Here is a 17094-nt window from a genome sequence, read left to right as displayed (position 1 = left end):
GGCACTCCTTCATGGTATGAGATTGTTGGCAGGCACCCGAGGATTCGGTTAGCCATGGTTTGTGAAAGAAAGGTTGGAAGGAGTGCCACACAAAATGAAAATAATATGGGAGCCGCTCTTATGAGGTTGTCTGGCAAGGGGGTTAGAGTACCCGCTACCAGTCGTTGACAACAACAAACACCCCTCAAAATGTTACTTTTATTATCTCTATATGATTTCAAAACTGAAAAAGCTCTAGCACATGATTTAATCACTGCTTCCCTCTGCGAAGGGCCTGTCTTTTACTTTATGTTGAGTCAGTAAACCTATTTCCCTCCATCTCAAGCAAGCATTTGAGTAGTTGTGATCAAACCATTATATTGTGATTTGCTACATCATGTCTTTTATTCTTCCTTGTTTAGTACAAGTTTTATCTGAATGAATATAGCTTTGCAAGTTATCAATGATCATGAGAAGACCATTATGATTGAGTATGCAAGTTGTGCCTTATAAACTTTAACATGAGAGCGCTGCTCAATGAGATAAATATAATCTGTTAACTGTTCTCTGACCAAGAACGAAGTTTGCCATCACCAATTATGATTTATTATGCACCTTTACTTGTGATTACCTTATACTTGTTTCAAGATGAGTTATAAGAGGTTGTTTACTATAATGTCCTGTGTGAATGAATATGATGCTTCTTGTCCGTATTTTATTTATCGACTCTTCACTCCATAAACATGTGGTCCTGTCTATCGAGTTCAGTTTCGCTTGGGGACAAGCGAAGTCTAAGCTTGGGGGGAGTTGATACGTCCAATTTGCATCACTATTTTATATCATAATTTGCTGTTATTCATTGATATATTTCATATTGGGACACAATACTTATGTTATTTCATCTATTTTGCATGTTTCATCATTATTGGAGGATCAAGTACCGGAGCCAGGATTCTGCTGGAAAAAGCACCGTCAGAACGCAATATTTCGGAAGATCAACTGTGGAAGGAAATTATACCAAAAATCCTATTTTTCAAGATGACGAAGGAAGCCAGAAGGAGGGGCCAGGAGGACCTGTGGTGGGCCCACACCCTAGGGCGGCGCGGCCCATGCCCTGGCCGCGCCGCCATGTGGTTTGGGGGCCCACGACCCCTTTCGCCTCCTTTTCTTCGCGAAATCCTTCGTCCCGAAAACCTAAGCCACGAGAGGGTACCTCGCGAAGAGTTACAGCCGCCTCTGCGGGGCGGAGAACACCAGAGAGAAAAGAGCTCTCCGGCGGGCAGGAATCCGCCGGGGAAATTCCCTCCGGGAGGGGGAAATCGACGCCATCGTCACCGTCATCGAGCTGGACATCATCGCCATCACCATCATCATCATCTCCACCATCATCACCGCCGTCTCCACCGCTGGACACCGTCACCGCCGTAGCAATTTGGGTTTGATCTTGATTGTTTGATAGGGGAAACTCTCCCGGTATCGATCTCTACTTGTTGTTGATGCTATTGAGTGAAACCATTGAACCAAGTTTATGTTCAGATTGTTATTCATCATCATATCACCTCTGATCATGTTCCATATGATGTCTCGTGAGTAGTTCGTTTAGTTCTTGAGGACATGGGTGAAGTCTAAATGTTAGTAGTGAACTATGGTTGAGTAATATTCAATGGTATGATATTTAAGTTGTGGTGTTATTCTTCTAGTGGTGTCATGTGAACATCGACTACATGACACTTCACCATTATGGGCCTAGGGGAATGCATCTTGTATTCGTTTGCCAATTGCGGGGTTGCCGGAGTGACAGAAACCTAAACCCCCGTTGGTATATCGATGCAGGAGGGATCGCAGGATCTCAGAGTTTAAGGCTGTGGTTAGATTTATTCTTAATTACTTTCTTGTAGTTGCGGATGCTTGCAAGGGGTATAATCACAAGTATGTATTAGTCCTAGGAAGGGCGGTACATTACCATAGGTTCACCCACACAACACTTATCATAACAATGAAGATTATTTAGCCGTATGTAGCGAAAGCACTAGACTAAAATCCCGTGTGTCCTCGAGAACGTTTGGTCATTATAAGTAAACAAACCGGCTTGTCCTTTGTGCTAAAAAGGATTGGGCCACTCGCTGCAATTATTACTCTCGCACTTTACTTACTCGTACTTTATTCAACTGTTACATCAAAACCCCCTGAATACTTGTCTGTGAGCATTTACAGTGAATCCTTCATCGAAATTGCTTGTCAACACCTTCTGCTCCTCGTTGGGATCGACATTCTTACTTATCGAAGATACTACGATACACCCCCTATACTTGTGGGTCATCACCCGGCGCCGCTCCGGCCGATGTTGGCCGCATCCGACGCCGCCGCTCGCTGGAGCTGCTCCGCCACCAGCTCGTTCTTCTCCTCCACCAAATTCCCCTCGCCGAAACGCCCCTTACACCAAGGTTCTCGCCCCTCAGACAAACCCTAGCCGCCTCCTATTCCGGCAGTCGCCGGCCGATTCCGGCGCCATCTCCCAATGGCGTGACGCCGCCACGTTAACCACCGCCAGATCCCGCTGCTTCGACGCCGACCGGCGCTCATGCGTGGCCCTGCCCTCGGCTCTCCCTAGCCCCTGCTGTTTCGGGTTCCACCGCTGCCGGCCGATTCTGGCAACGCCGGCTGTCAGCATGGCTCCGACGACCTTCTTCGACTACCTCCACCACAACGACGCCTCCTATCATGAACACGCGCACGGACGCTTATCCCTAGCGCTCGTCGATGTAGACGCTGGCGTGCTCCCATGCCTTGGTCTGTACCTCCTCGACAACATACCCAAGCTCCTAGTCGACTTCGTCGACAACTTCGACTTCCCTCTCGGCACCGGCAGGACGGCCAGTGGGGTGCAACCCCGGTGTCTTCCGATTTGTGGCCTTGTGTCATGATTCCGTTCGTGGTGCTGGCGCTGTGTAGATGTTACGGCGGTGAGCTACGGTTTGATGGGGTACTGCTGATGTGTTCGTGGTGATGTGATGCTTGGACGTGCTGCCGCCCCCTACATTGACGCCGGCGGGATGGTGCTGCGACGCAACCCCGGCATCGACTGCATCATCTACTACCCCTACTGCAATGTGAGCTAATCCTCTCCTTTTCTCTTTGTGGTTCATAGCTACTACAATTTGGTTACTGCTAGTCTGCAGCTAGAACGATTCATTGATCTGGTTGTGATACTTCTGCTGGCCTGTGTTAGCCCCTGTTTGGGTGATTTACTCATCCAAGTATAATTTGCTTGCTGGGCTATTATCTCTGATGAAACTGAACCGTGACAGTTTCAGTTTCAGCCTTATCATAAGCATGCTCTTGGCTTATATTTATGTACTGATGGGGATGTGCTTTGGCATTTGTATGGATATACAGTGATCTTATGATCCTCTAGACACTCCTTTATGTGATCTATATGTTGGTAAAGTATTCTCGTGCTGGTATTTGATAAAAACAGCTACATACATGCTTGTCCAGGTTGTTGGTGATGCTTTTCTAAGGCTGGTCACTGCTGTGGTGTTCCAGAAATTTACTTGGTTGGCCTGGGAATGACTTCTGGACCCCAAATAGAATTCTGGAGCTTATTGATTAATACTTGCTCCTTATGGTGATGACTAAATTATGTGTACAAATGATATGGGACAGTAGATGTGTTAGTATACACAAACTGATGCCCTGCTAATGTCTTGAGTATGATCTAGTTGCTCATTAGCAACTAAGAAATGATTTTTTTGGCGTTGTTGGATTTTACTTGTGGATCTTGGTGTCCCTTGTCTAATTATAAACTGATAAGAACAGATATGGCTTGCTTTCTTGGCTTAGCCTGTGATGCATAGGCTGATGATCTTGTAGCTTAGAATTGATGTCCTTTCTTTCTTTGCATAAGTGCCCATGTGCTTTTCACTAACATAATTATCATGTGGTGCCTCAAATGAGTGTGCACATGATAATGATATGTTGGATTAGAATCTTGTGTTGTAGGTGCTTATGTAAAGTTAGAAATAGGCATTAATCATGTTGTAGGGTCAGATGGTGCAATCTGTCCATCTCAAACTACTGATGTTGCTTGAGTTACTTTTAATGGACAGATCTCTGTTTTCTTTAGCCGATGATGCAAAGGCTGAGGCATTGTTGGATAATAAGAACAGATACTCATATATGGTTTTATAAAATTCTCTGTGATGACCTGGGCATAGCACTTCTATGCCAGATCTGAGAGAAATCCATCTCTCTATCCTCCTAGGTGAAAACCTAGTCGAGGTGTAGTGAGATGGAATGACTGTGTCTCTTTTCTTTGATTTCCTCCCACCGGACTATGCAGACTGAGAACAGATGCTATGCTAAATTGTTGCCTAATAACCTGATGTTGGAGTGTAGCTTGATCTGCTCTGGAATCTGAAATACTCCTTCTGCTTGTGATTAACTTCTCCTCCTTGCAGCTTCTGCTTCTTCCCAACTATAGATCTTGATCTTCTAAACTTGTGGCTGGTTGGTCTGATGGTGGTGTGTGTATCTATCTAATGATCCTTTGGTGATTATATAAGAACTGCTGATGATCTGAGGGTGATGTTCTTGAATGAACCGGGGAAGGAGTTGTAGTATTGATATTGTGCTGAGCTAAGCAACTATGTGCTGGAAGGAATTTCCTTTTATATGGTGTCCTGGAGGTGTGCTAGCCGACACCTATACCATGCAATGTTGTGAGTGTGCTACCTGCTTGCAGGGCGCAAGTGCTGGGTAGATGCATCTTCCCTTGTGGATCAGCTTGGCACAAGAAAATATCTACCCTTTCCATTTCTCTCTTTATTTTTAACATAGCCACTTGGCTTTACTTCTTTTATGTTTTCTTTGTTTGTTTTGCAGGTACAAGACAAAAGAAGAATAGAAGATATTTAAATAGGATTAGCTTAGTTTTCCTTTCTGTATTTTATTCTTGTAATATTTGTAAGTTGTATTAATATTGGATATTGTAAATGACTTTGTAAATGTGTATTCAATTAATAAAATGTAATTTCCCTATTCTTAAGTTTCTAATTATTTTTCTTATTATTGTCCTATTCCTAATTCAACATTGTTTGAATTATAATTGGAAATTTATAATCTGAATTCAAATTTGAATTCAAATACTTATTTGAATTTTCTTTTATATTTTATTGTATATGATTGTTTGGAACCCAAATTCCAATTATTGTTTGCATAGTTGTCATTTATATTTGAGTCAAGTTTCATTTGCCTTTCTCACAAGTTCTGAAATCAACAAAGGTCATGTCAAAGTTTATCGCACTCGTGTCGCTGACCTTAGTCAATTCCCATCAACACAAGCGAAACCTTGATCTCTTTGTGTTTTAAATAAAAGCGCGAAAATTCCCCGGATTTTCTATGTATGAATGCAATGCACACATCTGTTTGCTCTATTTTTGTAACCCCAATTCCTGGGATATTACAGTTTTGAACAATATTTGCAATGCAGTAAAAGCCCTCCCGATGGCAGCCCTGAGGCTAGAATGTCTAAAATTAAACAACTCATCTGCATTATGTTGCTTTATTCTTGAAGAAAACTCGTTCAGATGATATGTAGTTTTCCAGATTGGTGGCAGGATTCCAGTCCGACAAGCATAAATTCATCTTCAGGGTAGAATCTACCATCAGGAAGATGTATGCCATATGATCTGCTCAGGCTGCCTGTTAGAATGCTTGTAGCATGGGCTGATTCTTCTCAGCCAGTTAGCACATAAGTACACTTTAGATTGAAATCAACAACAAGTAGCACATTCTGGGTGGCGTAGTGCTTCTGCCTCTGCTTGCTACTGATTGGGATTTCATCACTCTAACAGTTACATTAGTACCATCAATTATTCGAATACAGTCATGCGATGCTAACAAACAATCAAGCTTTTATGTATTGTGTTGTTCTTAAAAGTGCGCAAAGTTTGTGCTCACCTTGAAGTATGGATATCATCTTTCGTTCTTCCGTATCTTGCTTGGTGTTTCACTAGAAGGTGGCTTGATCATCTCTTTCCTGAGCTTCCCAATTACATAAAAGACATGGTTAAAATAGTGGGATATAGTCTCTGTGGCTTGAATGTGATATGCATAACTGTGAACCTCTAGTTATGGCCAACAACATGAAGAAGCATAGCAATTGCTCTTCCACACAAGTATGGATACTATCCTGCAGTAAAGATCTTTCCCTAAACCTCTTAAATAGTTCATAGAAGGGGGCTATTTTCATCCTCGGCATTAGAATAGACTTTATATCATTGGTGTTGCAAATGAAGTTCAGATTGTCAATCCTCTCTTGATCTAAGGCAAGCATCAGACCATAAGTCACCGGTGGATACACAACTCACATATAACTGATCTCCAGTGGAGGAGGAGGATCCAGGATGAATCACATCTACCAGTGCTGCTGCCTGGTGGATCAGACTCATCTGGTCGGCGTAAGCAAATAGATCTAAGATGAGTGTCTGCTAAATCTACCATCTAGACCGAACACTAACTACATGGACACAATAATTTGAAGGGCACAGTGATTTACCTCCGCTATTGCGCACGTGGGAGGGTTGTTGGTGTCGAAGAAGAAAAGGGTATCGCCCGCCGATCCCTGGACGGAGAAGGAAGAGACCAGCTGCTGCGACAGACAAGATAGAGGAGAAGAAGCGCTCGCCCGCGAATCCCATCCAGGAGTCGTCAGAACAAGGGGGTGAGATGGCAAACCGCCGCCGCTGGTGTCGAGAGGGGAAAATTGGAGTGTTTTCCTGGGAGGTGACCAAAAAGAGGATGTGACACTAGCTATGCCACGAAACACAGCCGACGATTTTGTTTTTTCCCGCCATCCGCGCACGTTGTTTCCACTTTTTGCACGGTTGGCGGCTACATCCAGGAAACGGCCGATTCGGGCGTACCCACCTTGCCTGACTGAAAGCTCCTTTTAGCAGCGTGCCAATCACTACGCAGACCGCTCCCAGCAATCCAAACGTCAGATTTTTGTCGGTGGCATGTTTAGAGAGGATGTGAACTACCAATGTTGCTCCTGTGAATTGATTGGTAATTTCTTGAGAAAGGTGGACTAATAGTGATGTACTATACGGGGACGACAAAAGAGTGGATTATAAGGCTTCTTCAATTTTGAGACCGACTTTGACTATGAATACTATGTGTTACGTAGATTGTATCATTAAATTTAAACCTGAAGTAAGCTTTCAGCCGTGTAATTTTAATAATAAATATGCGCGTGTATGTGAGCGTCTGCGTTGTACTACGTTTCTTAAAAAAAAATTGTTAATTAATTGTACGGTTAAAGTTGTGCTTAAAAGGAGCATAAGAAATATTAATAGTGTGAAATTACTAATTAAAAATACTAATTACACGGAGCCCAATAGGAAGAGAGAGAAAAGACTTGCTGCAGTTATTAAACACTCGCCATCAAGAGATTTTTAACAGTATCAACAAAAGAAGAAACAATGCTCATTTCCTTTGAAGAAAGTTTGAGTTTTTAAAATAATAGTTTTAGTAAGGTCATTGCCAGGTACAACACTAAAGGACACACCTTGTATTTTTATCCTCAAATTTGCGACCAAAAAACTAGTTTTACTATGCTGCCACCCCTATTTGTCAAGGTGGCTGCTACAAGTTTTTAAACACTCGACACACCAAAACATGCGTGGAATGGACAGATGCAAAGTCGCCCCACAAGCCATAACCATACAACATGAGCAACATAGTCTTCTGGGCAATAGAGTCTGCCGTGCGACCAGAGCAAAGGAATGGTGACGGTCATAGGGTTAGGTCTAGTTTTAGTCTAGCTTTTACCTATATGGAGTTTGAGAGTAGGTCAACGGATCTAGGCGGCCAGATCCTTTGCGCCATGAGCTTCCTCCTGCTCGTTGCTAGTCGCTGGCAAATGGCGTTGCAAGGGCGGAAGGAGGGCTCGTTCATCTCTCGGAATGAGGTACGCACTGGAGGTTCAAAGCTGGAGCTTTCAGACCAGGTCCAGCTCCATGTGGTGTGTTTCTGCACCATGGAGGTGCTTCAATGGCGGAAGCCGAATGTGGCGATGGTGGGATCTACTTCATCCTCTTCAAATAAGGTCTGTGCGGGCTCCCTCTTCTTCTACAGTTCTTGTGCCTTGCTGCTCCTTCTGGCCAGCCATGGAGGCTTGGAGAAGGAACTTGGAGGCGCTCTGGACTGTGGGTCTGGAGGTGATCGGGAAAGTTTGAAGCAGCAATTTGGAGAAGATCAGACATGTGTTGTTTTCATGATTTATGGCCAAGAAGGTGGCCTCTCCTGATGCCCTTGTTGGCATTCGTTCAACCTCCATCTAGGAGGCCCTTCACCGTAGCAACATCGACGTTCATCACCATCTCTTCCCCAAGGGGCTTGATCCCCAGTGGAAAAGACAGTGACTGGCGGTGGTGCTCTGTTCTTGGCAGAAGATTACAGGGACCTGATTGCTTTTCTTGTTCATTCTCAAAGGTCCTTCGTGCAAAAAAGCAGGACTACGTTGTAATTTTCAATATTTTAGGGTCCTGTAAAAAAACTTTGTAACCGCCTGGTATTAATGCAGCATGTTCGGGGTCTTTCCAGGCCCCTTCCCCTGTTCAAAAAAAAAGTCTTCAATTGCATGTAACACACCCTGCACCATAACTTCAAAGGTTCCAATTGCAGCAACAATTAATTTTTTTCATTTCTGTCAATACTGTATGAAAATATATACTTAGACATGGCTCATGGTCATGGTGCCAACAAAAAAGCGAAGCTTCGCACCATGTTCTCATAAAGCTGTATTGGCTAAAAATATAGGCGCTCATGGGAAAAACTTCCAACGGAGACCGAGCTACATGTAGCCCTTTATTTTTAAACACTCAAAATTTGTATTTTAAAATATTAAAAAATCCAAATCAAAATTCTAAAGATAGTCAATAATGTATACTACAATGCTGTAAAATCTCAATACAAACTATTTTACATTCTAGGCTACACAAAAAAGATAAATTCTGACAAATTTTATAGTGAATAGTACACATGTCAAGACTACTAATTTTGTCAATTTGGTGTAGGCTTTTTTTTCAGTTATTTTTAACAAACTTGCTTGCTTGTGATCCGCGAGAATACAGCCGTAACAGGTTATTTTCAATACGATCGACATGCTGCAGAAGTGTAGACTGTAGAGATTGGACAAACAAAAGTAATGCACACAAAGACACATAAAACAGAACGCGGAGATTCCACCTTAAAACAGTCTCTGAGAAGATCAGTCGGATACAGGGACAACAACAAACACGCACACTTCAAAACGAATAGGGTACAGCCAGGTACAGCAGCGGATCTCATTAGCAGCTGAGCCGCGCTACAACACCACTAATATTCAGTCAGATTCAGAAGCCGACGAATTTGGACTTCATTGCGCTAACCTCGTCCTCGCCCATGAGGAACGTCTTGGTTAGCACCTCCATGGGCATCGCCGGTTTGGTGGCGAAGAGCCCGAGCGTCGGCACCACCAGGCCCGGCGACTGGGCGTCGAACATAGCCATGAACACGGCGTCTCCCTTGCCAACGTTGAGCTGGTAGTGCTGCAGGCCGCGGGGCACCACGTAGAGCTCGTTCTGCTTCACCACCTTGGAGAAGAGCTGGTTGGTCGCCGTCGTGAACCCGACCATGACCTCGCCCTTGAGCACCAGCACCAGCTCCGAACCACGAGGGTGCGAGTGCGGCGGGTTGATGCCGCCCGGCGCGAGGTCGGTGCGCGTGATGGAGAGGCCCAGCGTGTTCAGGCCCGGGAAGGCGGATACGGTGGCGCGCGTGGAGTTGACGCCGAAGGGGTTGTTGGTGCTGGGCCCGGATACCATGGCCGCGGAGAAGAAGTCGTCGTCCACGACGGTCGACGCTGGCTTGCAGGGGAACCCGTCGACCGCCGTCGCGGCCTTCAGGTCGGCCACGCAGAAGTCCTGGAGCGGCGGCGGGTCCGAGAGGACGCCCGGCGCCGCGGTGAGGGCTGCGGCGACCACCAGCAGCACCTGGAGCATACCGTAGCGAGACGATGCCATCGATCGATCAGGTGCAAGTGTCAGTCGTAGCTTGCAATGTATTGATCTTGGACTGGTGGTGATTGTGTGTCGCGGTTCGCTCGCTATAAATAGAGATCGGGCGGAGAGGCGGATGATTGACTGATGATGTTGCAGGCGGTTTACAAGGTCGTAAAGCGCGTGAATGACAGCTAGTGAGGAACCAATGATAATGCGCAAACGGGGCTTAATTTGTTGCTCTGCGTGACCCTTTGTCGCTGTCGAAATTACGACACCATTTGGCCTCGATCGGATGGTACCAGTCAGATTTCCGGCAGCGACGGTTTCTTCTAGGGCATGTTTGGTTGGCTAGGATATTTTTTTATTTTGTCTCACCGCGTCAGTGAGATGGAACTGCGCGTTTTAGAACATCTCCAACAGGCGCGGTATAAATCGGCGCGCTATACCACGCTGCCGCCGCGCTGTAAACTGATGGCGCGCGCCGGAGCGATTTTTCCCCCGCCGGATGCTCCATTTTACAGCGCGTGTTGGCGCGCAAAAAAAACACCCCCGCCGGACGCTCTATTTTGCAGCGCGCGGGCGTGGCGCAAACAACAAACAAACACAACTATGCATCGAACATGATCAAACAACCATATAAAATTCAAAAATAAAATGTAGCATTCAAATACAATACATTGTTCACACCAAATACAACAAGTCGAACATACAACAATACAACATAGTTTTGAGACAATACAACACATAATTTTCAAACAAATACAACAAGTATGCAACTACTGTTGTCCATTCCAATTCCACCATTCTTCCATGAGATCTTTTTGAAGCTCATCATGTGTGTCGTTGCACCGAATGACATGGTATGAGGCAATGAACCGGGCAATCCTATGTGCGGACCTCCTCACTTGCACGGGAACCCCCATCAAGTCGTAGTGGGTATGATCCACATCTTTTCCGTGATCATCCTCTATAATTATGTTATGCACGATGACACACGCGGTCATGATATACCAAAGGCATTCTTGATCCCAAAATCTAGCCGGTCCTCTAACAATGGCAAATTGGGCTTGCAAAATCCCAAATGCTCTCTCTACATCTTTCCTAGCCGCCGCTTGTGCATTATGGAATTGGGTTTGCTTCTTACCTCTTGGTTGAATAATCGGCTTCACAAATGTTTGCCACCTTGGATATATGCCGTCGGCGAGGAAGTAGTCATAGTTGTACTTGTGGCCATTTGCTTCAAACTCCACCAATGGACCTTCCCGCATTGCAAGTCTTGTCATTAGTGGTGACCGTTGAAGAACATTGATGTCATTGCAAGATCCGGGCATTCCAAAGAATGCATGCCATAACCAAGTCTCTTGGTCGGCCACCGCTTCAAGTACTATGGTGGCATCCTTCTTGTAGCCTTTGAATTGTCCATGCCATGCCGCTGGACAATTCTTCAAACTCCAATGCATACAATCAATGGAACCAAGCATACCGGGAAACCCCCGGTTGGCGTTGATCTCCAAAAGCCTTGCCGTGTCTTGAGCATTGGGGGCTCTCAAATATGTGGAGCCAAATACATTGACAATTGCAACGACAAAGCGCTTCACACACAAGATAGAAGTGCTCTCTCCCATGGCCAAATGATCATCAACAAGATCCGCCGGTATACCATATGCCAACATACGCAAGGAGGCGGTCGCCTTTTGATATGTGCTATGACCAAGTTCTCCGGCGGCATTCCTCCTTTGCTCAAAGAAGCGATCATATTTGGTGACCTCCGTTGCAATGTGCTTGAACAAGTTGAGACTCATCCGGAAACACCGACGAAAATAGCTTTCGGGGAATATCAGATTCTCATTGAAGTACGACCGCATCAACTTCTCATGCCCTTCAATCCTTTCTCTCCAGAACTTCTGTCTACCGAACACCGATCCACCAAATTTTGGCCTCTTAACGGCGCGGTATGCTAATAGTAGCGATATTTTCTCCTCTTCCTCTTGATCATACTCGTCATCCGATGAATCGTATGATGAACTCTACAAACATATGTATGAAATTACTTAACTATTGTAGCTAATTGGTGAGTAAAAATAGAGGCATACCTTGCGAGCAAATGGGCAAGCACCATGGGCGCGCCATATTGCTAGCGAGCTCAAAGACGATGACGACGACATGTCGACGGCGGCGCGGAGGAGAACGCGACGCCGGCGGGAGGGGGACGTGGAGGAGGAGCGCCGACTGTAGCCCGTCGCTGGCGGCCGCGCGAGCGCCACAGTGCGGCGGAGCGGCCGCTGCTGCCAGGAGGGTGTGCGGGCGAGGCAGATATACGCCGCGGCGGCGCGCAGCAACGGGGGCGGTGACGGATTCGACCGGCGGCGGCGGGATTTCGCGCCGGTGGTAGGTGGGGAAATGAAGGCGCGGGCGCTGGCAGGGGAAATTTCCAGCCGTTGGCTTTTCGCGCGGGCGCGGAGCGTTGCCGCGCGCTGTAGCCGACGCGGCAGATATGCCGCTCCGGTTTGTGCAAAACGCCGCGCGCCCTAAAATTTTTACAGCGCCGCGCCGTTTACCGCGCCTGCTGGAGCGCCTGATTCCCTCTCGCGCGCGGTATACTGGCCGTTTTTTTGCAGCGCGGCCTATATAGCGCGCCTGTTGGAGATGCTGTGAATGAGCCATGGGTTAGAATTAGTTTATGGTTTGGTAGCTTGCGAAGAGTTTTTTCGAGCCGCTATATATTTGGACTTTTGTTGATTGGTTGGCCGGTTTTAAGACCATGTAGCAGCCTAAAACGAGAATATTGTTGTTTGGTTGTAATCCAAAATCCGGCTCTGCTTACCTCTTCCCTTGAGTGGTGAGGTTAGATGGCAATGGGTACCCACAACCCGTGTACCCGTCAGGTAAAGCCCAATAAAAATACAGGTATGGGATAAAATATTACCCATAGGTTTGTAAATGGAAAAATATCATACCCATTGGGTAGAGTGGGTCCGGTTATGAGATCATAAAACCCATACCCACGTACCCATGAAGCCATCTAAATTTAATAAGTGGGTCATTGTAATATTCTAAACTACATAATTTTTCCCTAATCATGCCTTCGTGTTGCTAGGCTGAATCTCACGCTTTTCGGTCTCACAATCATTGGTAGGTCAGTGAGGATTAGACCCCTATTTAGGATGCTTCATCTCATGTCATAATTTTTAATCAATTTGATATGTTGTAAGCGTGCGTATTTTTTCTGCGGGTACCCATTTACCCTGTCTGGTGATGGGTATGGAAAAAACTTGTACCCATTAACGGGTATGGGTACAAGTGACGGGCAGGACTGAAGGTGACGGGTACAGGTATGGGATGGCTCTATCCGTACCCATACCCTGTGGGTGCCATCCCTAGAGGTTACCAGTTATCTATCAATATCGAACAAGCAAACACAGAAGGCAAGATCACAATAAGAAGTTCATAGACGAGACAAATTAGGTTCAGTCGAAGCAACACGACAATAGTTCATAGACAGAGTGCAAACACAACACGCTAGGACAATAGAGACACAATACCACAGACCTTCAGACTTATTCCACGATGATACACCTAGTGGCATCGCCATGGTCCGTGCACGTAGTCATCACCTCAGTGCAAGTGTGGTCGAAGATGACCACACTGAACTCGTCAGCGGACACCTTCTTGAAGGTGGGGACCTAGCCTATCTTCAGCTGATCAACGAGGGCGGAGGCTGCTCACCCCTGGTCGATGAATGCTTCGGCATCGACTTTCTTCGTAGTTATCCTCTAATTGCAACCAGTGTTACTGCGGATGATGATGTTCAAAGGGATGAGTCTGAACCACTTGATGAACTTGGAAGGGATTGCGAGCTGCCCAAAGGTGGGCTTGAAGATGATCCGCATGTGTCTCGACGCTTCTTGGACGGTCCCTCGCAGGGAACCTCCATAGGTGTCCCAAGCTAGATATGCTCACTCTGCACACAAAAAACACATGCCATTAGTGGCTACTCACAACAAGCAAGTGCACATTAGATGAATAAGGACATAAAAAACATTAGCGAGACCGCATACATTGGGTCACACGGTAGGCAAACAGACTATCGCCAAACTTAGTCTAGTGTGTAGGGACTGTGGCACTGATGACCCACAAGTATATGGGGTGTATCGTAGTACTTTCGATAAATAATAATGTCGAACCCAACGAGGACCAGAAGGTGTTGACGAGCAGTTTTGATCGAAGATTCACTGTAAACACTAGCAAACAGGTTTGCAGGGTATTTGGTATTGCAGATAAATAAAGTACGAGTAAAAAATGCAGTAATAATAATTGCAGCGAGTGGCCAAATCCTTTTTATAGAAAAGGACAAGCCGGTTGTTTTACATACGATGACCAAACATTCCTTAGGACTGATACGTCTCAAACATATCTATAATTTTTGATGCTCCATGCTTGTTTTTACATTAATTCATATATGTTTTGCTTACACTTCGTTGCACGTTTACATGATTTTCAACACTAACCTATTAACAAGATGCCACAGTGTCAGTTCCCTGTTTTCTGCTGTTTTTGTATTTCAGAAAAGTTGTACATGAAATATTCTCAGAATTGGATGAAAGAAAAACTGAAGTCAATATTTTACCGAAACAAAGACGAAGTCCGAAGGGGGGTCGAAGAGGCGCAGCAAGGCGCCCAAACCACCCCTAGGCACGGCCTAGACCTGGCCCATGCCTAGGGTAGGTGTGGGGCCACCCGGCACCCCACCGACCTAAATCCTCCGCCTATTTATACTTCTTCTCGGGAAAACTCTGGGTACCCGAGCCTCCATCCACGAAAAGTTTTGTCGCGGCCGCCATCGCAAAACCCATCTCGGGGGGTTCTGAAGCTCTTTCCGGCACCCCGCCGGAGGGGGAAATCATCGCCGGAGGCATCTACATCGACATGCCCGCCTTCAAAGTGATGCGTGAGTAGTTCATCCCTGGACTATGGGTCCATAGCAGTAGCTAGATGGTTGTCTTCTCCACTTTGTGCTTCATGTATAGATCTTGTGAGCTGCCCTACATTATCAAGATCATATTTATGTAATCCTATATGTTGTGTTTGCTAGCATCCGATGAATATTGTATACTATGTTGAGATTGATTATATATTCATGTCATATGTTATTTGTGATCTTGCATGCTCTCCGTTGCTAGTAGAAACTCTGGCCAAGTGGACACTTGTGACTCCAAGAGGGGGTATTTATGCTTGATAGTAAGTTCATGTCTCTAGTTTTCTGGGAGAGTGACATTAACTTGTAAGATTGTAGATGTACTGTTGCTACTAGGGAGAAAACAACAATGTTTTAACCGAGAGTAATTCTATTGTTTACTTTAGACACATTGCTTAATTCGATAGTCTGTTGCTTGCAACTTAACACTGAAAGGAGTTCGGACTATAACCTGAAGGTGGATTATTAGTCATAGATGTAGTTAGATTACGGTCTATGTATTATGTCGTAATGCCCAATCAAATCTCATAGTAATCATCTTGTCATGTATTGGTCGATATTCTGTCAATTGCACAGCTGTAATTTGTTCACCCAGCATGCTATTTATCTTTATGGAGAGACACCTCTAGTGAACTATGGACCCCGGTCCTGTTTCCTGTAATGATAAATTCTACTGCAATCATTTTCTGTTTACTTTCTGCAAACATCTCTTTCCACTCGATACGTCTAATCCTTTGTGTTCAGCAAACCGGTGAAATTGACAATCTCACCGTAAGTTGGGGCAAAGTATTTTGGTTGTGTTGTGTGCAGGTTCCACGTTGTTGCTGACGCCGGTAGTGCGCCCTGCCACTAGTCAGCTAGCAACACCTTCAGAAGTCACGCCTTTCTCCTGCTGGTTGATTAAACCTTGGTTTCTTACTGAGGGAAAACTTACTATTGTGCTCATCATACCTTCCTCTTGGGGTTCCCCAACAGTGTGAAGTCGGTGTTACGATAAGCACAATCAAGGACACACGGGAATTTCGTCATGCGCTTTCACTTCACATAGCTAAATAATCTTCAATGGTTCGGTAAGTGTTGTGTGGGTGAACCTATGCTAATGCACTACCCCATACTTGGAATAATACATACTTGTGATTATACCTCTTGCAAGCATCCGCAACTACAAGAAAGTAATTAAGATAAATCTAACCACAACCTTAATTTTTGACATCCTACACTCCCTCGTGCACCGGTTTCCTTACGGGGGTTTGGGTTTCTGTTGCTCCCGCAACCCCACAATTAGTAGCAAAATACACGATGCATTCCCCTAGGCCCATAAAGGTGAAGTATCATGTAGTCGATGTTCACATGATACCACTAGAAGAATAACACCACAACTTTATCAAATCATTGCATATTACTCAACATAGTTCCACTACTAACAACATGACTTCTCCCATGTCCTCAAGAACTAAACGAAATACTCACGAGACATCATAAGGATCATAATCGGAGGTGATATAATGATGAATAACAATCTTTACATAAACCTTAATTCAATGGTTTCACTCAATAGCATCAACTACAAGGAGTAATCAACACCGGGAAAATTTCCCCTATGAACTAGATAAGTATAAAACCCAAGATGTTACAGCGGAACGGCATGGAGAGAGCAGTGATGATGGTGCTGGTGGTCTAGATGATGGTGATGATGATCCCGATGAAGTCCAGCTCGATGATGGTGGCGATGGCGACGATTTCCCCCTACGGGGAGGGGGGGATTTCTCCGGCAGATTCCTGCCTGCGGAGAGCTTTTCTTTCTCTCTGGTTCTCCACCCCGTAGTGGCGACATAATATTTCTCTGGTTGCTCCCTGATCTTAGGTTTCCCGAGCGGCTGAAATACGTGAGGGAGCATCGTCATAAGTGGGCCAGGGGCGCCCAGACCATGCTTAGGCGCGGCCTGAGGCTGGCCCGCGCCTAGGGGTGGTCTGGCCCTCTCAGGGCCCATCTCTGACTCCCCTTTTGGGTTTCTCCGTCATCTGGAAAAATAGGATTTTCTGTATTGTTGGTCTTCAGAAGTATGGTGTCTTGACGGCCATTTTTCCAGCAGA

General features: G+C 45.5%; 1 protein-coding gene across 1 annotated transcript; it reads right to left on the bottom strand.

The window, feature by feature from the left end:
• Positions 1 to 9207: 9207 nt before the first annotated feature.
• On the bottom strand, positions 9208 to 10205 carry LOC127343526 (germin-like protein 1-2). Its single transcript, XM_051369650.2, has one exon. The coding sequence runs from the start codon at positions 10044 to 10046 to the stop codon at positions 9378 to 9380; it is 669 nt and encodes a 222-aa protein (XP_051225610.1). The 5' UTR covers positions 10047 to 10205; the 3' UTR covers positions 9208 to 9377.
• Between the last annotated feature and the right edge of the window lie 6889 nt (positions 10206 to 17094).

Source organism: Lolium perenne, chromosome 3 (assembly GCF_019359855.2).
Source record: "Lolium perenne isolate Kyuss_39 chromosome 3, Kyuss_2.0, whole genome shotgun sequence".
Taxonomy (NCBI): domain Eukaryota; kingdom Viridiplantae; phylum Streptophyta; class Magnoliopsida; order Poales; family Poaceae; genus Lolium; species Lolium perenne.
The sequence above is the reverse complement of the archived record's forward strand: the minus strand, read 5'-3'. Positions and strand labels throughout refer to the sequence as shown.

Excerpts from the sequence above, each read along its gene's own strand:
- LOC127343526 (XM_051369650.2), bottom strand. The coding sequence starts at position 10,046 with ATGGCATCGTCTCGCTACGGTATGCTCCAGGTGCTGCTGGTGGTCGCC.